General features: G+C 47.3%; 1 protein-coding gene across 1 annotated transcript in view; it reads right to left on the bottom strand.

Annotated features, from left to right (window-relative positions):
* The window catches only part of UBTD1 (ubiquitin domain containing 1), a 60,655-nt gene that overhangs the window by 2,336 nt on the left and 30,803 nt on the right, over positions 1-27,516 (bottom strand). The window contains exon 2 of the mRNA XM_036336449.1: positions 94-321. Within this exon, the coding sequence (XP_036192342.1) occupies positions 94-321 (228 nt within the window). The remainder of the gene's footprint in view (positions 1-93; positions 322-27,516) is intronic.

A 27,516-nucleotide genomic window follows, 5' to 3' on the forward strand; every position in this document is an offset into this window, starting at 1 on the left:
ACTCCTAGTGCGGCTGACCAGACTCTCCTCCACCATAAACAGCAATGATGGCCCCACCTCCAGCGGGGACCAAGCCCCAACCCTGCCGCTCACCATGTGGCAGGGTGATGCTGGCTCCATCCAGGATGGCCTGAGCCAGCTCATGGTCATTGGCCTCAGCCGCATAGGCGGCAGCCTTGAGGGCGTCCCAGATCTCCTTGCGGCCCTCGAAGGCAGGTGCTGTGTCCCAGAACTCATCCCGCTTGCTCCGCAGCTGCCCGTCCGTCATGGGGTAGTCGCTCTTCCACTTCAGCCGCTCCTTCTTCAGGGGCTCATTGCGTCCTAGGCGGGACAGAGAGGGATGCTCAGCACCTCTCAAGCCAGGGCTGCCCAGCCCCCTCATGCCCAGGCCAGGACCAGGACCCACTGCCCAGCCCACCCTACCCCATTGTAGTGGCTCCTAAGTATTTAGTCTTTGGACCTATCCTTGGAGTCAGGGAAGTGTCTGGAAACTGCACACACCCAACCTGGGGACGTAAAGTACTTCTATCAGCAAGCATATACTGTTCTTATTGTTGTTACTGCTGTTATGTAACTGATTATAAAGTAGTACATGTTCAGTATTTTTTAAATCTAGAAAGAATACAGATGTGTAAAAATAATAACTGCCACCATTTATGGAGCCAGCTTGTGCCAGACCGAAGGCTAGGCACTTTAGACCAGCGGTCGCCAGCTGGTGGTCCGCGGACCACTGGTGGTCTGTGAGGTACGAAAGGTTGGTGACCGCTGCTTTAGACCCATTATTCACTTGATCCTCCAAATAACCCAACGGCGAGGAAACTAACACCCAGAGAGGTTGTTGTTTGTCTAAGGCCACGCAGGTACCAATTTAACACAAGACGTTCTGACTCCAAGGCCACGCTTTGGCCATGCCTACTCCCTTCTGCCATTGCAGAAAAAGATTCCTCAAGAAGTCCACCATTCAGACATGACCACTGTTGACATCTGGACATATTTCCATCCAGCTTCCTTTTCTCCATTTTTCTCAACATAGTTGAGTTCATATTATTAAATATTTTATATTCTTTGTTATACATAGGATTTAAAATGTTCTCTTGGCAATATACAACTTTCTGTTTATTTCACATTTATATTACTGTCAATGTACCAGTTGTACCAGTTAATAATGCGGATTTTTTCACTAGATGGAGTTACACATATATTGATATACATGCGATTTTATATATATGCTACTTTGCCGGGAGCCGGTCCATGCTTGCTATTTCAAGGGACCTGGCATATATGGCATACTGTTCTTAATGTTTGCTCACCTTCTTGGCACTATGTGTTTTAACCAAGGTCTCTGAGAAAGGGTGTTTCCCCAGGTAGGGATTTTCCCCTGAAGTTAGGGAGGGAATAAAACCTCTTAACTAAGTGCCAGGTGGGTAATTAATCACTTTAACTACGAACAATCATGCTTAAGCTACATAATCTTTACTCCCTGGAATGAAGATAAGAAACGCCCTAACCTTTGTAATAGAGATTGATAGGATTGAATCAACTGGTATAAATACAGATGCAACAAGACAGCAAGAGCCAGAACTCAGAACACAGAATGAAGAAGACAGAACTCAGAAGAAGGAACCTACACAGACAGAAGAACTTCGCTGGAGAGAACATGGCAAAAGATCCTGCACTGAACCTGACTACAGAAATTGGCAAGAGAACCTGACTAGAACCTGGTGACTGAACCTGGATGGAGAACCTGGTCAGAACCTGGCTGGAGAACCTAGCGAGGGAACTTGGCTACAGAACCTGGCTGGAGAACCTGGAGAACCTGGCTGGAGAACCTAGCAAGACAACATGGACACAGAACCTGGCTGGAGATCCTAAGCAGAACTTCGCTTGAGATCCAGACCAGAACTTGGCTGGAGATCCTGGCTAGAGATTCTGGCTAGGCTGCTGATCAACTGAACGCTGTCTCCGTGTCCTTCCTTCTTCGCCGACTCCGTCTACGCCTTTGGGAACCCCTGGACCTGCTGGGGTTGGACCCCGGCACTACTTTGTTGTATTAACAACAAGCTTCAAAACTTCATATGTCAAATTTGCTGAAGGTGTTAACATCATAGATATTTTTACACTTAAAAATGTCGAATTTCGTGCCAAAAAAAGAGCACTTGTGGGAAGTTATAATTCATTACTTTATTTTGAAGAAAAGTGCTGCTGAATACTTCGGGAAGCTTATGGTGGCCATGCTCCATCTCAAGATACTTGTAAATGCTGGTTTAAGTGCTTTAAAAGTAATGATTTCGATGTGAAAGACAAAGAATGTCCAGGTCAACCGAAAAAGTTTGAAGACCAATTACAAGCATTATAGGATGAAGATGCGTGTCAAACTCAAAAACAACTTGCAGAAAGATTAAACGTTGCTCAGCAAACAATTGCTGATCATTTACAAGCAATGGGAAAGATTTTAAAGGAAGGAAAATGGGTGCCACATCAATTGAACGAAAGACAAATAAATGGAAAACCGAAAAGTCATCAGTAAAATGTTGCTTCAACTGCACGAAAGAAAGACTTTTCGAACTGTGACTGGCGATGAAAAGTGGATTTATTTTGAGAATCTCAAATGCACAAAATCATGGGTTGATCCAGGTCAACCATCAACATTGACTGCAAGGCCAAATTGCTTTAGAAAGAAGACAATGCTCTGCGTTTGGTGGGATCAGGAAGGTGTGGTGTATTATGAGCTTCTAAAACCAGGTGAAACCGTTAATACTGATCACTACAGACAACAAATAATTAATTTGAACCACACTTTGATTGTGAAAGGAACAGAATGTTCCAGAAGACACAGTAAAGTAATTTTGCTTCATGATGACGCACCATCACACACTTCAAAACCAGGTAAAGACACGTTAAAAGATCCTGCCTGGGAAGTATTAACCCACCCACCGTATTCACCAGACCTTGCTCCTTCAGATTACATTCCGATGGGTGGCACACGCACTTTCTGAGCAGCACTTCAAAACATACCAAGAAGTGGAAAATTGGGTCTCTGAATGGTTTGCCTCAAACAAGAAAAGTTCTACTAGGACGGTATCCACAAATTACCTGAAAGATGGGGAAATGTGTAGCTAGCGATGGACATTACTTCGAATAAAGCACTTTGGATGTTTCTCTTGAAATTATCGTGTTTTCTTAGATTACAAAATCCGATATTATTAACCAGTACACCTGGTATACTCCCATGATTTAAATTATAAACAATTTTAATGACTTGTTATTCATGTTCCACCATATAGTTACAAAGAATATTTTTTAACATAATCATAACCAATGAACCCAAGAATCCTGCAGCATTTGAAGAAGCAATTCTGTTACATGTCGTTTTTCTTGTCACTTGGCCCCAACTGGCCTCCCAGACAACTCCCGATCACAGTCAGGGCTGAGCAGGAGCACCTCTCACAGGCTTTCGGAGGCTGTCATCCCAAAGCTAAAGGCAGAAGTAGCCACAACAGCGAAGTCTAAAGTACTTGGCTCCCGACCTAGCCGGTTTGGCTCAGTGGAGAGAGCGCAGGCTGAGGACCGAAGGGTCTTGGGTTCAATTCCAGTCAAAGGCATGTACCTCAGGTGTGGCTCGATCCCCAGCCCTGATCGGGGCATGTGCGAAGGCAACAATCGATGTATCTCTCTCACATCAATGTTTCTGTCTGTCTGTCTGTCTCTCTTTCTCATTCTCCCTTCCACTCTCTAAAAATCAAAAGAAAAATGTCCTCAGGTGAGGATTAATAAAGTACTTGTCTCCCACTCTAAGTCAGATCCTGCATGAGAGAGACTAGACTAGAGCTGGGGGCTACCACTAGACTATCCCCACTGACCAGGGCAGGAAAGGGGGGCTCTTCAGGGGAAGAGAATGACTTTCACTGTCTACCAACTGTGTGAAAGAACCCCATGTAAGCACTTTATTTATGTACATTATCCCATTTCATCCTTGCTATTGCCTCAGGTGGCAGGTGTTATTGCTATTTCACAGATGATGGGACAGGCGGAGAGATTAAATGACTTGCCCGAGGTCACACAGTCAGTGACAGAGTGAGGGTTTCACCTCAGGTTAGACTGAATCCACAAAGGTCGGTTTGCAGATACCTTTGCAGGCAGAAAACTCTTGACCAGACTTTTAATTTAAAGTGTCCCTGGGTTAGCAGAAGGAAATGCAAATCTTCTTTGTAGAAAAACAGCCTCAAACCAGGCCTCAAATAATTCCAGAGATAAAGTTCCAAGGAAAAGAAATAATAAGGTCACAGTTTATTGGGGTTTTTAAAAAAATCAAAACATACAAGGAAACAAGGCAATATGAGACAGAGCCAGCACAAATAGCAAACAGAAGAATCACACTCAAAAAATTTCAGATATGGGATTTATCAAACACAGATTATGAAATACTGAGATTAAGAAATAAGAGACTCTTGAAAATATGAACAGGGAAAAGGAGATTATAAAGAATGACCAAGCAGGAATTAAAAGAACCATATAGACTTCTAGAAATGAAAAATATAGTAACTGAAACTTTCTTTTTTAATCCTCACCCAATTAAATTGTCTTTTAGTGAGAGAGGAAGGAGAAGAGAGAGAGAAGAGAGGGGGGAGAGAGAGAGAGAGAGAGGGGGGAGAGGGGAGAGAGAGAGAGAGAGAGAGAGAGAGAGAGAGAGAGAGAGAGAGAGAGAGAGAAAGGGAGAGGGAGAGAGGAAAACATTTATAGGTTGTCTCCCACATTCAACCTGATTGGGGATCAAACCCACACCTTTTGGTGTACAGGATGATGCTCCAACCAACTGAGCCACCCCACCAGGGCAGATGGTCTTTTTAAGAAAAAAAACAATACTTTCTTTGTTGTTTTTAATATATATATATATATTGATTTCAGAGAGGAAGGGAGAGGGAGAGAGAGATAGAAATGTCAATGATGAGAGGGAATCATCGATTGGCTGCCTCCTGCATGCCCCTACTGGGGATTGAGCCCGAAACCTGGGCATGTGCCCTTAATCAGAATCGAACCCAGGACCCTTCAGTCTACAGGCCAATGCTCTATCCACTGAACCAAACTGGCCAGGGCTCTGACATTTTTAAAACAGAATTTCCAGGAGGATACAATAGGAAGAATGGGGATGAAGCAATATGCAACAAGATCATAAAGATGTCCCATTTTCCTCCAAATTGATCTATATATTAATGAGATTCCAATAAAATTCCTAACTGGAAGGTGTTGTTGTTTTTTCAAGGAACTTGGCAAACTGATTCTAAAATTTATACAGAACAATGATACTCTTAGAGAAAAATAAGGTGGGAAAACTTGCATTATAATTATTGACAGTAATTGTAAAGCTACAGTGAGTGTAGCACTGGAACAAGAATAAATGGGCCAGTGGAATGCAATAGAGAGCCCAGAAATAGACCAAGCATATACAAAAATATGCTTCAAGTAAGAAGGAACATTGAAGATAGGGCATATGTATGCATGTGTGTGTTTGTGATAGATGTGAAATAATATTAGAAATATATATATTGGCTCTGCCCCCCATTCCTGTTAGTATTTTGTCTTTGACCCGGTTCCTGACACTGAATTCCTAAAACCCTCATAATTTCCTGAGTGATAGGAATGTCTGATACAGGTCTCCTAAATTGCTTGGAATTTCCTAGGTGACACAGTGTCTTTTTTTTTTTTTTTTTAATTGATTTTGGATAGAGGAAGGGAAAGGGAGAGAGAGATAGTAACATCAATGATGAGAGAGAATCATCGATCGGCACCTCCGGCATGGCCCCTACTGGGGATCCAGCCCACAACCTGGACATGTGCCCTGACCAGGAATTGAACCATGACCTCCTGGTTCATGGGTCAATGCTCAACCATTGAGCACACCGGCCAGATAAGTGTCTTTTGTTTTAATGAGGAAACTCTTGGTGGGATCCTGGATGAGGGCTGGTCACCAGAAAGATCAAGCCATGATAAACTTGGAATTTTCAGCCATGCCTTCCATTCTCTGGAGCAGGGAGAGGGGGTATAAATTGAGTTAATAATTGGTGGTGCCTAAGTGGTGAACCCTCTATAAAAATCCCCGAAGTATGGGCTTTGGAGAGCTTCCATGTTAGTGAACACATCCATGTGATGGGAGGGTGGCCCACCCCCAGTCCAGGGACCAGAAGTTCCTATGCTGGAGACCCTTCCAAACCTCACCCTCTGCATCTCTTTACCTGGCTGTTCATTTGTATCCTTTAAAATACCCTTTGTAATAAATTGACAACAGTAAGAAAACTGTTTTCCTGGGTTCTGAAAGTCGCTCTAGGAAATTATCAAACCAAAGGAGGGGGTTATGGGAACTTCCAATTTGTAGCCAAGTTGAAAATAAGTTGTGGGCAACCTGAAGTGGGGGGGACTGAGCCCTTCACCTGTGGGGTCTGTGCTAATTCTGGATAGTAAGAGAATTGAGAATTGTAGGACACCAGTTGGTAGCCACAGAGAATTGGAGAATTGCTTGGTGTGGAAAAACACCCACAAAAACTAGCATCAGAAGTATTCTGTGTGAGAAACCAAGATGGCGGCATAGGTTAACACCGGAGATCGCTGCCTCAAACAACCACTTCAGAGATATAACTAAAGGACAGAACGGACATCACCCAGAACCACGGGAAGGCTGGCTGAGTGGAAATTCTACAACTAGGAGGAAAGAGAATATCATACCCAGACTCAGAGGAGGCGCAGTGCTGAAGTGAAATACTCAGGTGCGGAGTGCGCGCGCAGAGCGGGCTGGCGGCGGAGGGCGCGGTTGTTGTTTTCAATCGGGAGGGAGTTTCAGACTCTGAGCTCCAGATCCGGGCGAGTCTCTGGGGACCGAGACTCAAACGGGAGAAACGGGACTGTCTGGCTTCGGTCGGAACTCGAAGGCAGCTTTCTCTCCGAGGTTTGCAGCCATTGCTGGGGCTCTGAGAGGCAGAGCCCCTGGGGAAGGAACTGAGAGTCGCCATAACTGCTTGTTCCGCCAGCCCTGTAGATCCCCGGGGACCCGCCCCTCCCAAGCCCTGCACAGAACCATTTGCCGGATAGCCTCAGGCAAACGCTAGATTAGCACCGCCCTAGAGATCCAGCACAGAAGCCCTCCCACTACAGACACAGCCGACTCTCATAGCCAGTTAGCCTGGAGGTCAAATCACCCCGGTATTGCCGACATCAATCAAGGCTTAAAGGCAACAAGACTGCGGACAAAGACCACTAGGGGGTGCACCAAGAAAGCATAAAAAATGCGGAGACAAAGAAACAGGACAAAACTGTCAATGGAGGATATTGAGTTCAGAACCACACTTTTAAGGTCTCTTAAGAACTGTCTAGAAGCTGCCGATAAACTTAGTAAGGCCCTCGAAAAGACTGGTGAGACAGCCGATAAATGTAGTGAGATCCTCAAGAAATCTAATGAGACCCTCGATGTTGTGATAAAGAACCAACTAGAAATTAAGCATACACTGACTGAAATAAAGAATATTATACAGACACCCAACAGCAGACCAGAGGAGCGCAAGAATCAAGTCAAAGATTCGAAATGCGAAGAAGCAAAAAACACCCAACTGGAAAAGCAAAATGAAAAAAGAATCCGAAAATATGAAGATAGTGTAAGGAGCCTCTGGGACAGCTTCAAGCGCACCAACATCAGAATTATAGGGGTGCCAGAGGATGAGAGAGAGCAAGATATTGAAAACCTATTTAAAGAAATAATGACAGAAAACTTCCCCCACCTGGTGAAAGAAATAGACCTACAGGTCCAGGAAGCGCAGAGAACCCCAAACAAAAGGAATCCAAAGAGGACCACACCAAGACACATCATAATTAAAATGCCAAGAGCAAAAGACAAAGAGAGAATCTTAAAAGCAGCAAGAGAAAGAAACCCAGTTACCTACAAGGGAATACCCATACGACTGTCAGCTGATTTCTCAACAGAAACTTTGCAGGCCAGAAGGGAATGGCAAGAAATATTCAAAGTGATGAATACCAAGAACCTACAACCAAGATTACTTTATCCAGCAAAGCTATCATTCAGAACGGAAGGTCAGATAAAGAGCTTCACAGATAAGGAAAAGCTAAAGGAGTTCATCACCACCAAACCAGTATTATATGAAATGCTGAAAGGTATCCTTTAAGAAGAGGAAGAAGAAAAAAAAAAGGTAAAGATACAAATTATGAACAACAAATATGCATCTATCAACAAGTGAATCTAAGAATCAAGTGAATAAATAATCTGGTGATCATAATAGAATCAGGGACATAGAAAGGGAATGGACTGACTATTCTTGGGGGGGAAAGGGGTGTGGGAGATGCGGGAAGAGACTGGACAAAAATCGTGCACCTATGGAAGAGGACAGTGGGTAGGGAGTGAGGGCGGAGGGTGGGGCGGGAGCTGGGAGGAGGGGAGTTATGGGGGGAAAAAAAAGAGGAACAAATGTAATAATCTGAACAATAAAGATTTAATTAAAAAAAAAAAAAGTATTCTGTGTGAGCACCAGAGGAAAAACATGAGTTTTCTTAACATGGACTATTGATGGTGTTGGGACTAAGGGTCTCCATATAGGAGCACATTAAACAAGATCCCTATCTCACACCAACCATAAAAATCAAAGCCAGATCAAATCAAAAGTTTAAGTGTAAAAGACAGAGAAGAGGCACTGGTGAAACAGAAGATTAGTTTTGTCCACTTTTTTTTTTTTTTGGGGGGGGGGGGATGTTTGGCCCAAAGGTGTTTCTGCCTGGATCCTTCTTCATGATTTATGACTCTTTCTCTCTTTGGTCCTTTCATATTGATGACTCCCTAACAAGAGTTTTGATCCAGCAGGATTCACAGTCTTTGTTCAGTGACACCTTCAGGGACCTCTGGGGTGTGGTATGTCTGCCTCTCCACTCAATGACCCGAACCTGGGGGGCTTTGTAACTTCTTGAGTTGACTTGTATTGCTTCCTTCCTCTGTGCCAGAGGTCACTTCTTACTGGTTTCCATCTATGTCTATCTGCTGCTCCTATGGAAAGAGGTTAAATCCAGCTAATGAGCCACTCCTGATCTGCTGAGGGTTTAGAAAGCTTGTCAGCACTGTGAGGTCAAGGGCACCCAGTTCTCTTCTTCCACAGTGAGACGAAGCTGAGCCACCTGGTCATGTGTGAAACACCAGGCACCTGGAGACAGTCCTTTTTGTTTGCTCAAGCTCCAATAAATCTTACCACTACACCTCAAAAAAAAAAAAAAAAGCAGCCAATTCTAAGAAATATGCTTTCTAAAGAAGACACTAGGCTTTGGGGCATCTATTCTTCCTTCTTAGATCCCACCCCCTTTAATGGTCACAGTTTGGTTCTGTTCCTAACAATTATGTTGCTGGACTGATGACTCCAGGACACCAGAAGTGTACTGTGTGTTATGCATGCATCGCGCTCTCTCTTTTAAATAAACACAGCCCCGTGGGAGTCACCTTTCAAAGTCATCACCCCAGGAGGCCATGGATACCTTAGGATGCTTTGCTCGAATATCTGGCCTTCAGGGTCCCCTCCCCTCCACATCGACAGCAGCACCCTTTCTTGTCATAGAAGCATTTCTCACCCATGGATGGACACAATGCCTCTCCAAGTATTACAGCATCTGCTGCTACCCAGGATACAATGGTTTAAAAGTTCCTCATCCTGCACTCTGGTCTTTTTAGGCTGAAAGCATCAGAAAATATTAGAATGGGGTGGTGATGGCAGGAAGGGGGAGAGGTTGATGCCAAGAAAAGGACAGCAGGCCTTTGCCAGTGTGCATCCTGTGCACCGGGATGGGGGGAAAAGGGGGATTGCAGGTTCGATTCTCTGTCAGGGTACATATGGGTTTTAGGCTCGATCCCCAGTAGGGGGTGTGCAGGAGGCAGCCGATAGATATTATGCTCTCCTCTCCTCTCCTCCCCTCTCCTCTCCTCTTCTCCCCTCCCCTCCCCTCCCCTCCCCTCCCTTCCAGAGAGGAAGGGAGAGGGATAGAGAGAAACATCGATGAGAGAGAAACATCGACCAGCTGCCTCCTGCACACTCCCTACTGGGGATGTGCCCACAACCAAGGTACATGCCCTTGACCAGAATCAAACCTGGGACCTTTCAGTCCCCAGGCCGACGCTCTATCCACTGAGCCAAACTGGTTAGGGCGGGATGTACATATTTTTTAAAAATATGTTTTTATTGATATAAAACATATCTCTCTCTCTCTCTCTCTCTCTCTCTCTCTCTCTCTCTCTCTCTCTCTCTCTCTCCCTTCCTCCCTCCCTCCCCTCATGTCCTCTCTCTCTAAGAATCAATTTAAAAATCTTTTTAGAAAAGAAAGAAAAGAGAGCAAGAGCCCAGCCATGCCTTCTCAGCTGGCATTACATATTGCAGCCAGCAGGGGGCAGCCGCAGCACCTCTGGGCCAGGTGCTGGCTCTTCATCAGTGAGTCAAATACAGCATAAAAATATCCAGCAAAGTCCTCCAGGCCCAAGGCAAGCATGTAAAAGAGACATACCAAAATGCCTGGATCCCTACACAACGATGCTGACAATCAGGCAGAGATACAAACAAAGAAAAGGAAGCTTTTTATCCAAGCATAAAAGCAAATTGATAATTTTAAATTTCATTTAGTTAAAAAGAACGATGTTTTATAGTTAGCGAGTTAAAAAATATGGACATTGGAAAGGATGTGAACACTCTTATATGTTGAACAAATTGGTACAAACTTTTTGGAGGGCATTTGGTATATACCCAAAAACTTTAAAATGTACATCCTGCCCGGCTGGTGTGGCTCAGTGGTTGACCGTTGACCTATGAACCAAGATGTCACCAGTTTGATTCCCAGTCAGGGCACATGCCTGGGTTGTGGGCTTGATCCCCAGTAGGGGGCGTGAAGGAGGCAGCCCATCAATCAATGACTCACATCATTGATGTTTCTATCTCTTTCTCCCTCTCCCTCCCTCTCTTTCTCTAAAAATCAATAAAAACATATTTTTAAAAAATATGTACATCCCGCCCTAACCAGTTTGGCTCAGTGGATAGAGCGTCGGCCTGGGGACTGAAAGGTCCCAGGTTTGATTCTGGTCAAGGGCATGTACCTTGGTTGTGGGCACATCCCCAGTAGGGAGTGTGCAGGAGGCAGCTGGTCGATGTTTCTCTCTCATCGATAGAGATCCCTCTCCCTTCCTCTCTGTAAAAAATCAATAAAATCAATAAAATATATTTTAAAAAAATATGTACATCCCTTTGGCTCAGCTATTTAGTTTCTAAGAATGTATTCTAAGAAAATAATCACAAGTGTGTGGCAAAGGTTTATCTACAAAGCTGTTTAACTCAGCACAGTTTTAAATAGGGGAAAGTTAGGAACAAACTAACTGCACACACCCAGAGAAAGGCTAAATAAAACCTGTACATTCCTGGCAAAAATCTGTGATGGGGTGGAAGGATGCTGGATAACATAAGGAGATGTTCAGAATACCATGTAAAAAGGTTACTATGTAAAAAGCTTTGTGTGCCCTAACTGGTTTGGCTCAGTGGATAGAGCGTTGGCCTGTGGACTGAAAGGTCCCAGGTTTGATTCCGGTCAAGGGCATGTACCTTGGTTGCGGGCACATCCCCAGCAGGAGGTGTGCAGGAGGCAGCTGATCGATGTTTCTCTCTCATCGATGTTTCTAACTCTCTATCCCTCTCCCTTCCTTTCTGTAAAAAAATCAATAAAATATATTAAAAAAAAAAAAAAAAGCTTTGTGCTCCAGCTTTTGTTTCTAAAAATAAATAAATAAAATCATGTATTAAAAGACTGGAAGGACTTATACCGAAATGCTAACTGGCTATATCTGCTTGGCAGTTTTAGGGGGGTAGGGGGGGATTGCTTATATTTTCCAAGTTTTTTACAACATGCATTTGTTACTAATAAGAATAATACAATGAAAGTTGCTAACAAGGAAAAAGGGTACATAAAGTCCCGGTGGAAAAGCAGGACGAGTTTGGAGAGCGAGTGAGGGGGTTTGAGGGTGGTGAGGATCCGGAAAGCTCAAGGTCAACAGCCTCTAAGATTTCAGTTGCTGGCAGCTCTGAGTGACTCTGTCCAGGGCCAGGACAGGCTCTGCTGGTTTCAGCAGCAGGAGCATCTAGTGGCTTCTACTTAAGTCTTCACCTGTCCTAGATAAGTTCCAGGTCAAAGACAGAGTAACAGAAATGATTCTTATCCCTAATGAAGTTGACAAAAGAGAAATTTAAAAAACAAAAGATCATTCTGTAGTCAAGAATGTACTGGGAGGCACAAAACACCCACGAAAATGGTGAGCTTCTGTGATTGTGATGGGCAAGGAACAGCAAAGATGTTTGTGACTGAGCAGAGAACGTATGTTTCTGAGTAGAGGCAAAAGCTGCGGTCTTGAAGGTTGTGCAAAATACCACCTGCATGAGGATCTCCTGGAGTGCTGATTAGGAAGGCAGCTTCCAGGGCCCACTCATACTCACTAAACTGGAGTTGTAGGGGCTGGGCTGTGGTATGTAAAGATTCTGATTCAAAAAGCACCTTGAAAACACAGCAAGACAGAAGTGGAAATGGCAGGCTCTTCCACACGTTCACGTAAGTTCGTTCAACAGACCACCTCCAAAGTTGCTGCTGAGAGCAGATTTGGAGAATAAAGAGGCAAGACAGCAAGAGGACACACTGTCTGGGTTGGGGGAGGATAATGATGGTAGACGCTGTGGTTTGGCCTCGATAATGAATGGTGTCTGGCCATACCACCTCAAGGGAGGGCACTTGAAAGAAGAGTGGGAGAGAGAACTCTAAACGCCTTTGCAACATGCCTAGAGCTGGTGTGCGTCTCTGAGCGTGCATGTGTGTGTGTGTGTATCTGTACTCCCAATACCTGATTCACTCTGCTGAATTCAGAGTGACTACACCAAAGAGGGGATCCTCAAAAATCCATAGAAATTGACAGGCCCTGGCTGCTTCCCTCTGAATAGCCCAGGGCCTCCAGCACAGTTGGTCCAGTGCAGGTTTTCAGCAAGTTGTCTGCCGAGTTGAAAATGGAACTGACACAGGCACTGTGAACGTGAATGGGGTGGAGAGCATGGTGGAGGAATTACAACTGAGAGCAGAAGTGGGCAGACAGGGGAAGCAGGGGAAAAGTGCATGAGGGAGAAGTCAAGCAGTCCCTTCACTTCTTGATCTCGGGCCCAAGAGAGCCTTACTGTGGTGTCAGGGACTGGCACAACTGAGCCACTGAGATGTGACACTAATTCTAAGACCAGCCAAGGGAACCAGAGATTTCCCATGACAATAAATCCACTCAAGCCAGGAGATGGCCCTATTTATACCTGCAACAATCCCTAAGCTCTATTTTCACACTCAGTTACCAAGCTCCATCCCCAAGCCCCTACTCCAGGGACAGGGCCAACAATGTCCTCCCCAGGAGTACTGGTTATGTGACAAGTCTGGCCTTGCTCTAGCTGGTGTGAGAGATGAGGCTCCAGGGAAAAAAAGGCAGGGACAAGGGCCTGCCCATCCCAACAGCCTGGGCTGCATGAGCCTGTTGGCCTAGATGCAGACTCCATTCACTCCTTCCCCCTCCCACCCTGGTAGTCTCAGCTGGAATGCAGAAGACTGGAGGGTGTGGCTGAGCATGGCACCTGGCGAAGGGGCTAAGTGGTCAGGAAGACTAGCAGGCCCTAAGGAGGATCAGCCCCGCTGGGGAGAGTACAGCCAGAGGAAGTGAAGCCCAGGTAATCCCTTCAGGAAGCATGGTATTTATAGTTAGACTTAGCCCAGAATGACCCTCAGAGCCTAGGTAACCTTCAAAGGGAAAAGTGCTGGCCCAGCTTCTCTCAGCTGGGGCCTCTTTACAGTGCGTGGGCCCTTCTTCCCCATTCATTCCCTCTGGCCCATCTCCAGAGTTCAGGGAGAGAAAGAGGTGGAGCCAGTTGCTAAGTGACAAGCCAGGCTTCCTAAACTGCATCCCCTCACGGGGCACACGTTGTGTTCCAGGTGGCCCAGGGCAGCTGAAGGACTCGACTCCAGGTTTCTCTGGGAGCTCTGTACTCAGCTCTGTGATGACACTCAGTCCAGGGTAACTGCAATTCTGGGCAATGATCTCGTTTGTCCCCCTGAGGCTGGGACCACCCCTAGTTCATCTTTGGGGTCCTGGAGACAGGCTCGGGGCCTGGCATGCAGCAGGACTCAAGAACTATTTGCTGAATGAATGAGAGAGTGAATGAAGTGAGCAGGCAGTTTAGGAAAAGGGGGAAGTGCTGGAGAGAGGAGCTCAGAGGTGGGGGAGGCCAGATGGAGCTGTTTGGAAGAAATCCCTGTAGGGAAGAGAGGAAAGAAGAAAGGAGGTGATGGAGGTGGAGTCCAAGAGGGACAAAAGCAGTCCTTGAGGTGTACAGTGAAGAAACCTGTGGAGGATGAGGGGTTGGATGTCAGCAACCACACTCAGTGAGGACCTGGAACTTTCATGGCAATTGGAGAGATGCAAGTACAGCCAAGAAAAGTAGACCTAGCCAGCCCCCTGCCTGGGTGTTTGTGGGTGTGGACAAGGGGCACACATAATCTTGGAGACAGTGTGCGCTTTCTCTGTGCTTGCACACAACGCACACATTTACTGAGGGGAGCAGGGACTTCATCTGCTCTCTGCCCTGTGCTTCCTGCCCAAGGCCCCAGCGTGTGTGGCCAGGCAGGGTGAAAGGGGGTATGGGGTATGCCAGGCTGGGCACTAATCAACTCTCACCTTGGCCTGAGCTGACTTCACCAAGCCGTCCCTGTCTTATTTCCTGCTTGAAAACGGGCATGTCTCATCTCAACTACCAACAGAACCTCCAAATCCTCTGGCATCTAACAGACCATACAACCAACAGCCAGCTCCTTTTGGAGGCTGCTGGGAAAGAACACTACTTCACAGGCAGAGTTCAAACATCAAGTGTTTAGAAAATTCCTGCACTTCTCCTTGTTTTAAGTTCATATGAATAAAAATAAAAATACACCCATTCCTTTCTTGTGATGATATATCCCCACCTTCATCATGCACTGCTGTGTTTGTTCCCAGGTGCCACAAAGTCCTGGCCTGAATGTGAACAGTTCCAGGGTTACCAGCTCTAGAGGGAACCTTGATTACATGGAGTTTCACAGATAATTATGAGTTAAGAGACACATTAGCATAGCCTCTCTCTCCAATCTGGATACTCACTGATACATACATGGGCTTCAGAGATAGATTGGGCAGGGGTTGCTTCGACCACCTGTGTGAATGAGGGTGGATGTGGGTGCATGACCTAATCATTCTAAGCTTTGGTGTTCCCGTCTGTAAAGAGGATGTAAGTCCCACCTCATGGATTGCTGTAAGGATTACACAGACCACTCTGTTCAATGTTTAAAAGACAGTAGCTATTGTAATTAGCAATCAAGCCAAGTCAATAATGCTTACCAGTATGCAATTAAAAGAATGAAAGGTTATCATATTTTTTTCTTTTCATAAAGTTGCTGTGAGTTTGGAAACTTTGAAAACTCCTGCTGTAGAGAACGCTTCATCTCTACCTCACAGTGCAGGAGGATGCAGGGGTTAAATGAGGTCAAGTTTGACAGGAACAAGAGCAGGCTTGATGGATGCCCGCTGCCCATGCAGCTGCACACCACAGGGTCAGCACTTTTCCTGGGGCAGAAGAGGGAGGATGGCAGCTCATAAATAAAACGGGAGCTCCCCAGGAACTCTAGAGGTTGCTAGAAAGGTCTCTGGTATCTAGCCAGTTCCCCTTGCTACCTCAGGACTCCAGGGAGGAGAGGGAGACAGGTTATCGCTGCCACTGTGTTTTCCACAGGCCTGCTGTGAGGAGGGTCCCCACGGTGAAGATCCAGGCTAGTAACAGCCTGGCAGCCAGGTGCCTGGAGGCCAAAGGGCATAGCCTGACTTCTGACATCCAGAACTCTGTCCCTCTATCACAGCACTCATTCAGACATATGCTACTCCCATCAGGGCAGGTGCCCCAGAGTATGGCAGAATCCTAAAGCCAGGAGTGACCCTGAGTCATTTACCCTAGCCCCTTCATTTTACATATGAGGAAATGGAGGCTCTGAGAGGGGATGTGACCAAACTCCACAGCTCTTGCCTGTTTCGTGTGTGTGTGTGTGTGTGTGTGTGTTGAGAGTGAGAGGTAAATTCTATCAAACCACTCCATTGCTAGTAAAAACTGACTTGTAACTAGAATATTAAAATGTTAGGTGATTGACACAGAGATGACAAATACACCAATGGGAAAAGCAGCAAGCAGAACATGCACCATGACCTAAAATGGAGGAGTTGAGTCTGTCTGACCCTCCAGTTCCCACTAGGGAAGACTAGACTCTAAGAGCCTCCCGGGACACTTGGGCCTGTGTGCCCAGGTCTCCTGTGGGCTTGACAGAACATAGACACGGGGCACTGGCCCAAGACGCCACTTCCAGATGGCTGATTTGGGGCTCAGTGATGGAGAACCTCCCACCCCATACCACCCTCATGCAGGGGCAATTCGGTCTCTGTGGGCACTTCTGGGGAGGAGGCACTTGCTATGTCACGAGGAAGCCTATTTCATTGTTAGAAGGAAAAAATGGTTAGAAAGTTAATAGTCTGATAGTCACTCTTCACTGAGCACTAGTTATGTAGCAGGTAGCAGAACAGAGTAACAGATTTTGGAGGCAAACAGAGCTGGGTTTAAACATGAGCTTCATTATAAAAGGTCATTATAAGTGACCTTGGGTAAATACCTTAAGCTTTCTAGTCTCCTCTCCTAGGAAGTAGTGAGTAGTAACAGCCTACTTCTTAGGGAAGTTGGAGGATTGAAGATATCTATGCATAAACTAAATTAACTAATAGAATCAAGAAGATTATATATAATAAATCAAGTAACCTAACACCCAGGTGCACCAGGCCTCACCTGGCTCTCGCTTCCTCATTCTGAAGACACACATACCACCAGCACCATACTTGCTACAGAGGAGACATTTGCTATGATCATTGAAATAGTGTTTGCCATTGTTATTATTAACATTACTATTTTGACCTGGAATCCATCAGCTGGCACCTGGCGAAGGGGCTAAGTGTTCAGGAAGACTAGCAGGCCCTAAGGAGGATCAGCCCCGCTGGGGAGAGTAGAAGAGAAGAAGTTTTTAATTAAAACTATCTGAAATAACACAGAAAGAGTCACAGCTGCTTTCACAGGGTTGACATTTTGCTCTTCTCCAGACTCAAGATCCCTATTACCTCCTGTTATTTCATTCACCCTTCTCCCAACTAATCGCACGTGGTCTTCCCAGCAGCAAGTCCCACTGGGCTCTCGCTTCATTGTTCTGAGCACCTATTCCTCTGCCTCCATAGCAAACATGACAGCAAGTTTGCCCAGAACCGTTGGTGCTGGAGTGAGAAAAGACCCCATAACCTTTCCCCTGGTCGTGGCTCCACATTCTCCCAGTTCTCGTGTTGATTTACAGTCCACACCTCAGCAGCTGGCCCTCAGTTACTGTCCTTCAGGTCTGTGTCTTGAGTGGGGTGAACTTGGTTCCATTGACTCCTGCTGTGTGACCCAGGGCATGGCATTCAAGCTCTCCAAGCCCATCTGCCAAACGCAAATGTCACTCTTCTTTGCACCTTACAGAGACACTGAAATGCTCCAGGGTTTCTGTGGGAAGTGACTTGGTCAAGTGCAAAGTGCACACACATGCCTGATATCCCTGAGATCTGGAACCCCATCTTTTCAAGGCTCACCCACTCCATGCAGCACAGCTCAGGACCCACACATTTGGTCTGTGGATCAACAGAGAACTCATTTGAGCATGTTCATTATCCTCCAAAGCCAGGCTCTGGCCCTACAGGCAGCTGTGCCTGACTCATTCCTTCCCCTTCCTTCTTACAGCCTGTGAATCACAGCCCTGTCAGGCCAGTGGCCTCGCTGGTTTCCTCCCCAAGCATTGCCCGGTCCCCCTCCATCTGTTAGGATGCAGAACACAGCCCTCTTCCCGCCAGGGCCCACACACACCTCTCCCCTGGGTGGTGTGATCATCCCACACCAGCCTCAGTTACATGTGTGTGTTCCCTTTGGATTGCGATGTCCTTGCAACTTGACTGTCTACTCCAGGAGGGCAGGCTCTCAAGAGGCTGCACAGTGTGGTGTATCAAAAAACACAGTTGCCTGGCACCCACCCCGGGGATTCCGACTTAATTGCTCTGGGTTACGGGCTGAGCATCAGAGGGTGTAAAGGTTCCCTGGATGATTCTAACTTGTGGCCAGGACAAAGATATACTGATCTGGAACTAGGCTGCCCAGCCTAGCTGGCTGCTTCAATGGTTTAATTAGGCCTCTGAGAGGGCCTGGCAGGGGGTTGCTCAGGGAGAACCCAGGGCCTGCCTGAGGCTGGCCATCTGGACAGTCCTTTCAAGGCTCTCAGCCAGGTGGTCATAAGGCAAAAAAAGCAGCCAGCTCAGGGGACTTGTGCCTGGGGAAACCTGGCCACACTGCCCAGAGGATACGGGGCTAGGCCCCTCTCTGCAGAAAGGAGACAAACCAAGAGGCCAAGAGCATGGCTTTGAAGCCAGACAGCCTGGACTAGCCACCTTACTCTCCTTACTAAAGGAGGGCCCTTCTACTCCTGACTCTGCTCAGCCTAAGGCCTGATCTTTTAGGCCTGTGTGGCCAGCATCCAGACGCCCTTTTCTGTAAAGACACAAAGGACTCTACCTGCAGGGCTGAGCCACGGGCTTATGGATAGAAGATGTGCAGCTCCAAGGCAAGGGGATGGTGCGAGAGAGGAGAGAGGGAGGTCCTGTTTCCTAAGAAAACCTCCACCCCCTCCCCAGCTGCTCTGGACAAGAAGAAGGGAAAAACCTGACTCATCTCAGTGCTGTGTGACTCATAGGCAGAAAAACTTACTTGCCAGACTGGCAGGGAGGAAACCCTGCTGCTCCCGCCACAACCGGGGGCCATGGCAGGTAAAGCCCATCCCTCCATCCCTGCCTCCCACCAGTACCAGACCTGGGTGGCTGGCCTGGCAGGAGTGCCACACTTAGCTTGGCTCCTTGACAGCCACACCCTCCTGAGGCTGGTCCAATAGCTTACCAGTGAGGGGTGAAGCTGGGAGGGAGACAGAACTTAGAAGGTTTGGAACATAGAGAGGTGTTCCTTTCTTTTGAATCAGAAAGGATCTGGGTCTGACGTTCAACTCCACCTCTCACAGGTGTGACTCCAAGACTGCTGAGCCTCTGGACCTCAGTTTCCACATCCATTAAGTGGGAGCAATAATACCATCTGGGAGGACTATTGTGATGATTACACAAGACACATTACTATCGCCCTACCTGGTTTAGCTCAGTGGATAGAGCAGGGGTGGGCAAACTTTTTGACTCGAGGGCCACAATGGGTTCTTAAACTGGACCAGAGGGCCGGAACAAAAGCATGGATGGAGTGTTTGTGTGAACTAATATAAATTCAAAGTAAACATCATTACATAAAAGGGTACGGTCTTTTTTTTCAATAGTTTTATTCATTTCAAACGGGCCGGATCCGGCCCGTGGGCCGTAGTTTGCCCACGGCTGGGATAGAGTGTCAGCCTGAGGACTGAAGGGTCCTGGGTTCGATTCCAGTCAAGGGCACATGCCTGGGTTGCAGGCTTAATCCCCAGTAGGGGGTGTGCAGGAGGCAGCCTATGAATGATTCTCTCTCATCATTTATGTGTCTATCTCTCCCTCTCCCTTCCTCTCTGAAATCAATAAAAATATATTTAAAAAAGAAAAAGACAGATTACTATCCTATCTTATATAATAAAAGACTAATATGCAAATTGTCCCCTTGACCTGGAGTTTGACCAGGGGGTGGGGCTGGCCAGCCAACTGCCCGTGACCCCTCCTCCAGTCAGCCCCGCCCCTGTTCTCCCCCCTGCCAACCAGGCCCCATCAGCCTGGGCCGGCCAGACTCCACCTGTGCACAAATTTGTGCACCAGGCCTCTAATATATAATAACGGCCTAGAAGTGTGTAAGGCACAAAGTGGAACTCAAAAATGGTAGTGATTATTACTAGTCATGTAAGTAGAAGAATTAGTATTATAAAGAGTTTTTTAATGAAATAATTCCAGTTAACCCTTACAACAATCCTGCATGGCAAATACTATTTCTCCCATCTTACAGATGAGGATACTGAGGTTCAGAGACCCAGGGGAGTAGCAGGGATCCAGTGAGTGGTTTTAGATCCTCTCATTCCCAGCCCAGTGCTTGTCCCAGCTTCTGTCCTGCATGCCACTTCCCCAGGGCAGTGAAAAGAACTCCCTGACCAGGGTTGGAGAGTTAGGGGAAGGAGGTGACAACCCCCACACAAACACATACAGTGACAGGCACAGAACCAGTTCTGTCTCCAGCCTGGGAGGGAAGGCCTAGCTGGCAACACTGCTGACCACTGCTGTGTGTAGCAGGGCATTGCTGGCAGTCCTGCCCTGCCTCCCACCAGCCTGGCTTGACTCTAACCCACGTGGTACCTCCGGAAATTCACTCACAGATGCCCGTGAGTATGTGTGGGCTTCTACACCAGGATGTAAGTTCCTCGAGGCAGCACCTGGTCTGGTTAGTGTTGGCGTCTGAATACCTGACCCCTAGTCTAGAACCAGATAAGCCAGGGGTGGGCAAACTTTTTGACTCCAGGGCCACAATGGGTTCTTAAACTGGACCGGAGGGCCGGAACAAAAGCATGGATGGAGTGTTTGTGTGAACTAATACATGTTAACACTGCTGCTGGTGAAGGAGCGGAGGGGAGAGCAAGAGAACCCTCCGCTCTTCGGCTCCGTGGGCCGGATAGAACAGCCGAACGGGCTGGATCCGGCCCATGGGCCGTAGTTTACCCACGGCTGAGATAAGCAGTGTAGTCGGTCTGCCAACGCCTCAGATTCCAGACCTGAGATAATATCCTACCACTTGCATGACTTGGGAATGTTATTTAACCCCTGAGAACCTCAATTTCCTCATCTGGAAAATGGGGACAACAACAGTCACTACCTATAAGGTTATGATGAAAACTATGGTAATAACCACAACATTAACAATTATGGCTAACACTTACTAAGTTCTTACCATATGCCAGGCGCTGTTAAGACCTTTATATACATTAAATCACCTAATATGAAGGTCACATGGCTAGGTGGCAGTCTGGCTCTGCAGTATTCACAAAACACCACCTCTCCTGAGTGTCAAGTGCCTGGTAGGTGGTAAGTGCTCAGTGTATGGAAGCTAGTCTAGCAGATGCTCAGGAAACATTTCTAAGATGAATCAATAAATGAGCCTCTTTTGGTCTAATTTCATTTCCATCCACAAGCATTTATCACTGAGGTCTATTCTGTGTATAGCCTGAGTTATTTGAAGTTCCTGGGAAATATAAAGTAAAAAAAGAAAAACAAATTTTAAAAAGTGAGGCCTCCTCACCTCCCACAGGAAGTTAACAGGATCCAGATTGCTGGAACAAGAGGCAGTGAACCCAACCCTGGAAGTTCCATGCCCCTCCCCTGTGCCCAGAGAAGGTTCCAGATGTAAGGCACCAGCCCCTCAGAAGAAGAGGGGGTGGAAATGGCCCAAGGTGCTGGCTCTGCGTGACCCTCTAGCAGGCCACTGGGGGTGGTTGTGTGGAAGGGCCTCGGGCAGCCCAGGCACCTCTTCCCAGATTGTTTATTTTGGCTGGGCCTGAGGTGAAGGTGGTGGTGGATAGGGGGGCAGGGAGTTCATAGGGCCTGAGCAGCCTCTAGGAGTTGGCGGTGGCATCTGCATGGAGGGCAGGAAAGGCAGGGCCCCCTAGTTCTCCCACACAGCACATCCACACCCTCCAGCCGGACCACAAGGGCAGGCCCCCAAACTAAACAAGGAGGGTCTCCAGCACCAGGAGAGCTCTTTTCTAAGCAGCAAAACCCTTGTTTCAAAGAAAATAGTGAATGGCTTTCAGAGAAGCCCACTTACCATGTGAGGCAGATAAAGTGATTGGTGGACACAGAAAAGGGGCCACACTCAAGTCTACCCCTCCCCACACCATCCTGAAAGACCAAGAGATCCCAGGGTCCAAGGCACGTGAGCTTCAGCTCCCACCCACACTGCCCACCCGGGCCTTTCAGGGACAGGTGCCCTTCGCCTCTAGGATAGCTCCCAATTCAGCTATGAAGGTCAGACATCTCTGCCCAGGACTGGCTGGTTTAGCCCCTATCACCTAGGGCAGGTCATCTCCCTGAGACCCCAAATCTGGGCCTCCATCTATAAAATGAGGAGGTTAAACTGATGGATTCAGGGCCCCTTCCAGTTTTAAGACTCAATTCACACCTACCCGTGGAAAGACTTGTGCGAAACTCCGTGAGGAGCACCAAGACAGCTAAGACAAGATCCTTGTCCTTCAAAAGCTCACCACTCCTGCACAAAACTGCAAGGCAAACCACACGTGCAATAACACAACCACAAAAACACACACACAGAGCTACAAGATTCTGTGCAGAAAAATGCTGTGAGACCCTAAGGACAGAGACTCTCAAACACCCATGGGGGCCTGTTAAAGTGGAAACTGCTCAGTCTCACACAAGCATGGACCAGAGCCAGGACTGTGGACCCCAGATGAGCATGACAAGTCCCTGACCAGACGAGCCTCATCATTCTCTCGGCTAGGGATGAGCCACACAAATGATGCACGGGGATCCATTTTGGTTTTGTGATATATTATGTTCATACTCACAATTTTGAAAATACTTGAATGCATCATTTAGGAAACCCGTGTAATGTATTACTCTGTGGCACATTTTCAAAAATAAATAAATGATACATATAAATTTTGTTCAAAGAACTGCATCCCCACACCTTCCTCTTCCCCCCCCTCCCCCCCCCCCCCCACACACACACAAGCAGGCACACTGAACTGCTGCACACTAGAGCAGAGGAATGTGGAAAGGCACACCTTGGAGAAACTGCGGGTTCGGTTCCAGACCACGGCAGTAAGACAAATATTATGATAAAGCAAGTCACACAAACTTATTTTGGCTTCCCGGTGTGTATAAAAGTTCTGTTTACACTACACTGTAGTCTATAAAGTATGCAACAGCATTTCGTCTAAAAAAATTATACGTACATTAATTAAAAAAATACTTTCTTGCTAAGAAATGTTAACCATCATTTGAGCCTATTGGGAAAATGGCGCCAATAGACAGACTTTTGTTCAACTTGTAAAAAGGGAAATAGCTAAGAAGCGCAATAAAACGAAGTAAGCCTGATTTGGAAGCTCACAGCCTGACTCACCAGGCCTCGTTTACCCATCTGCCAAAGGGGTGGGTGGGAGCTTGACTAGATCATCTCTACGCTGCCACTTCCAGCTCTGACCCTGTGTGACAAGGGCTCTGGAAAAAAGCGGGCTCCAACAGGCTGGGAGAGCAAGCTGGGGCAAGCCCTACACTCATCCCCACATAGAGTGAGTAGCCTGTCCCACTTCGGCTTCTGCTGCTGCTAGAGGAAGAAGCAGCTTCCAAGTTCTGGGATAATGGTGGAGACAGGGGAGATAAAGCTGATGGAGGATCCAGATGTAGGAGGACCAGTCACATGCAGAGCCTCCGGGCTGTCTGGAGGTCATTGGCTCCTGGTGCTCTGGAGCTTATCCTGGGACCAGCTCTGCTAGCCCACACCCAAGTTCACAGGACCCTGCCACCCCACCCCTAAGGTAACCCAATTCTTCCCGGTCAAATGACAACTGGAGGTGGGGCTAGGGAGCTCTAAGGCAGGAGAGGGCGATGATTACTGGCTCCCAGGGTGCGGAGGCCAGACAAAGGGGTCATGGCCCAGATTCATGTCAACACAATCCCTAAGCACCCACTGTGTTCAAGATTCTGCCAGGCACTCCAGGGGTCTGAGAAAATGAGGATGCCACTGTAATTATCTAAAATGTGTCTCAAGGCTTAAAGAGTACCTCCTCAAAGGCCTTCCCTGCCAACCTAACATGGATGCTCCCATTCTCCCCCACAACCTCTTTTCTCCTATGTAGTGTTTATCACAATTCTGCTGTGTTTTTTTGCCTCATTTTTCTGTCTGTTTCCCATTAGAATGTCAGTAGCTCAAAGACAGGGCCCTGGCTCTCCTTCACAGTGGCATCGACACCTTACATAGCAAAGGTACTCAGAATTAACAGAATGAATGAATGAATGAATGAATGAATGAATGACTACTCCACCAAACAAAGCAGGAAGTGGCATAAAAGAAATTCAGAAGCTGTGGGGAAGCAAAGGGGAGAATGAGCACATCTATGAGGCTTCACAGAGAAAGTAAAACATTGTGAGCTGGGCCTTGAAGCGGGGGTGAGGGAGAAGGAGGCATTCCAGATGGAAGGTATAGAAGCAGCAAAGGCCTGGAGTCAGGCTGGAATAGCAAGTGCAGGCCAAAAAGCCCAGGTGAGGCCCTAGCTGGTTTGGGTCAGTGGATAGAGCAGCAGCCTGTAGACTGAAGGGTCCCAGAATCGATTCCGCTCAAGGGCGCATGCCCGGGTTGCCTGCGCGGTCCCCATTAGGGGGCGTGCAGGAGGCAGCCAATCAGTGATTCTCTCTCATTATCGATGTTTCTCTCTCTCTCTCTCTCTCTCTCTCCCTTCCTCTCTGAAATCAATCAATAAATATATATATATTAAAAAAAAAAAAAAGACCAGGTGAGGCCTATGAGTCTACCTCAGGGGTCCTCAAACTACAGCCCGCGGGCCACATGCAAATACAAATATTGTATTTGTTCCCGTTTTGTTTTTTTACTTCAAAATAAGATATGTGCAGTGTGCATAGGAATTTGTTCATAGTTTTTTTTAAAACTATAGTCCGGCCCTCCAATGGTCTGAGGGACAGTGAACTGGCCCCCTGTTTAAAAAGTTTGAGGACCCCTGGTCTACCTGAACCCCAAGAGGCCTGATGGGTGCTCATTGCCCTGGCCTACTACTGGCTTCCTACTAAACACCAGTCTTCACTCTTTATTGACAAAGTCAGGATTATATAAATATTTGAACACAAGTCTGGAATGTGAGCAGAAGTCATTTCTGAATCAAACAGTGGCCCCACAGGACTGCTTTCTTCTTTTCTAGTTTCCTCCACCCTGGCTGACTGGCTCTGATTCTAAACATCTGTGCCACCACTGGGGGACTAAAGGACCATGTCAACCTTGTCATGACAAAGACCATTTATTACCTTCTCCTTCCCTCATGTCTCAAAAGAATCTCTCTCCAATTACATTTAGATTATAATTTTTATAATGGAAATGTTAAGCTTCTGGTCAGCATATGGAAACTAATAGTTCACACTGAGCTGATAGAATGCCAGCCCATAAAACACGTTTTGGTCAACCTGGAAGGTTTGGGTGTCTCTGTGACTCAGTTTCTGGAAGCCAGGAGATGGGGTAGGAACATAGGAACTGAGAGATATGGCCAAAGGGAGGAAGAATGAGTGGGAAAACCCAGAGGTCCCTGACCTCTATATCTAGGTGAGATTTCCCCACTGCCCATATGGTCGTCCTTTACCAGGAACAGGAGCTTTGGACACAAGGGGGAAGAGAGTGGGAGGCAGCTGAAATCCTGGCCAAAGGCTTTCAACACAGGGCCATAGATGCTGACTTGGTGCAACTTGGGAAGTAAGGGGTACAAAGAGGACTGTGAACTTGACACCATTTCTGTTCTGGGCAGAGATCTATGGCTAGAGAAACTGTCAGAGGTCAGATGGTGGCCCTGGAGGCTATATACTTTGTAAGAAAACAGGCAGCTCCATATGAACCCAAGTTTATAGCACCTGTGAGTAAAAAAATCTGGGGGAGCCCTAACCGGTTTGGCTCAGTGGATAGAGCATCAGCCTGCAGACTGAAGGGTCCCAGGTTCAATTCCGGTCAAGGGCATGTACCGTGGTTGCGGGCACATCCCCAGTAGGGGGTGTGCAGGAGGCAGCTGATCAATGTTTCTATCTCTCTATCCCTCTCTCTTCCTCACTGTAAAAAAATCAATAAAATATATATATATTTTTTAAATCTGGGGGAATACACAGCAGTCCTTCCATTGGAGGGGTGTGGTGATGGGCCTTTTATTTTATAGGATATATATTTTTATATGCATTGAGTTAAAAAAAAAAAAAATAGGACTCTGTCTGTGTCCTTAAGCTTTTGTTTGAATGTGGTTTCATAGAAAACTTACAGGAGAAGGCAATAAAAGATCCTTGTTATGATGAGGCTGCAACAGCTCAGCTGGGACTTTGGGTGTCTTCTACCCATAAAGCATCTATAAGGAAAGACCCTTTCTAATTGTCCTGGATCCAATAAAGCTCCCATCTGAGCGCCTCTGTATGAATTGTATCACAAACACACTATAAGAGCAGGGCTGTCCTTACTAATCTCAGAAGCCCCAAGGCTCAGGCCAGTCAGTGCCTGGCACACAATAGGTGCTCAATAAAGGCTAACAGAAGGAACCAAGAAAAGTATCACATGGGGGTTAGGTGAGAACTCAGTCTCCTGGGAAGAGGTGAGGGTAAGAATGGGAAGGGGGCGATGGAGAGGACCTTCCCAAAAGCAGGTAACAGCCGACCTCCTAGTGGAGCCGTCCTTTGGTCTTTGCCAGGGGAAGGCAGACAGCTCAGTGGCCAGGAAAGGCTGCAGCTGGCCCTGCCTGCAGGGTTTTCCAGAGTAGAAGGCTGCAGGGCCTGCCTTCTGGGACAGCTGGGCCATGGCCCACATCACCTGCCATCCCTGAGACCAGTCTGACAAGGGCTTAAGATCTGTGTCAAGCAAGAGCTGAGTCAGACTTGAGGGGAGGAAGCCGGGGAGGGGGGGGGGGGGGTCAAGGCAGACAGGTCAGGTCTCATTCTCTCAGGTGTACTCCCCCAGCCTGAGGCTAAGTAGGAGCAGCCTCCTCATGGTCCCCCACCCTCCCCATCCCTTGAGCACAAGAGAAAGATAGGCTCCTGAGTGCTGAAACCCAGGAGAAAGCAAGGCCCTGGAAGGAGCCCTGCAGACAGGATGCAACAAGTAGCTAAGCACTAGGAGACCACCTGTTTTCCCCCAAGCATCCTCTCCACCATGAATCTATACAGACAAGCTCTGGCAATAGGGTGCTGGGCAAGAGGAGGTGGTAAACCCAGGTCAGCAGAAGGTACATGTTTTCAGCATAGCCACCAAAGGGGCAGGGAGGGAAGGCTCCTAGCTGCTGGAAAAGGCATCCTCACAGTTTCAACTCAGCTGGAGGTCAAGAACTGCTGAGGCTAGCAGCCCTGTGCCAGGATGCATCTCGTCACCGTGGCAACCCAGGGAAGCACCAGGCAGGAGCCAGCCACAAGGCCAGGAGCACAGTCCTCCCTGCTCTAGCACTGGCCTTGACCTTTCCAGCTAGGAAAGCAGATGCAAAGCACTCTGCCACCTTCCCTGGACCTAACCATGGCCAGTGTAGACCGGAAAGATGCAAGAGATCCACCCCATCCTGCCTCGGGTTGGCCCAAGATATGCCTGGAAACAAGAACACAAAATC

Source organism: Myotis myotis, unplaced genomic scaffold (assembly GCF_014108235.1).
Source record: "Myotis myotis isolate mMyoMyo1 unplaced genomic scaffold, mMyoMyo1.p scaffold_m19_p_15, whole genome shotgun sequence".
Classification (NCBI taxonomy): Eukaryota; Metazoa; Chordata; class Mammalia; order Chiroptera; family Vespertilionidae; genus Myotis; species Myotis myotis.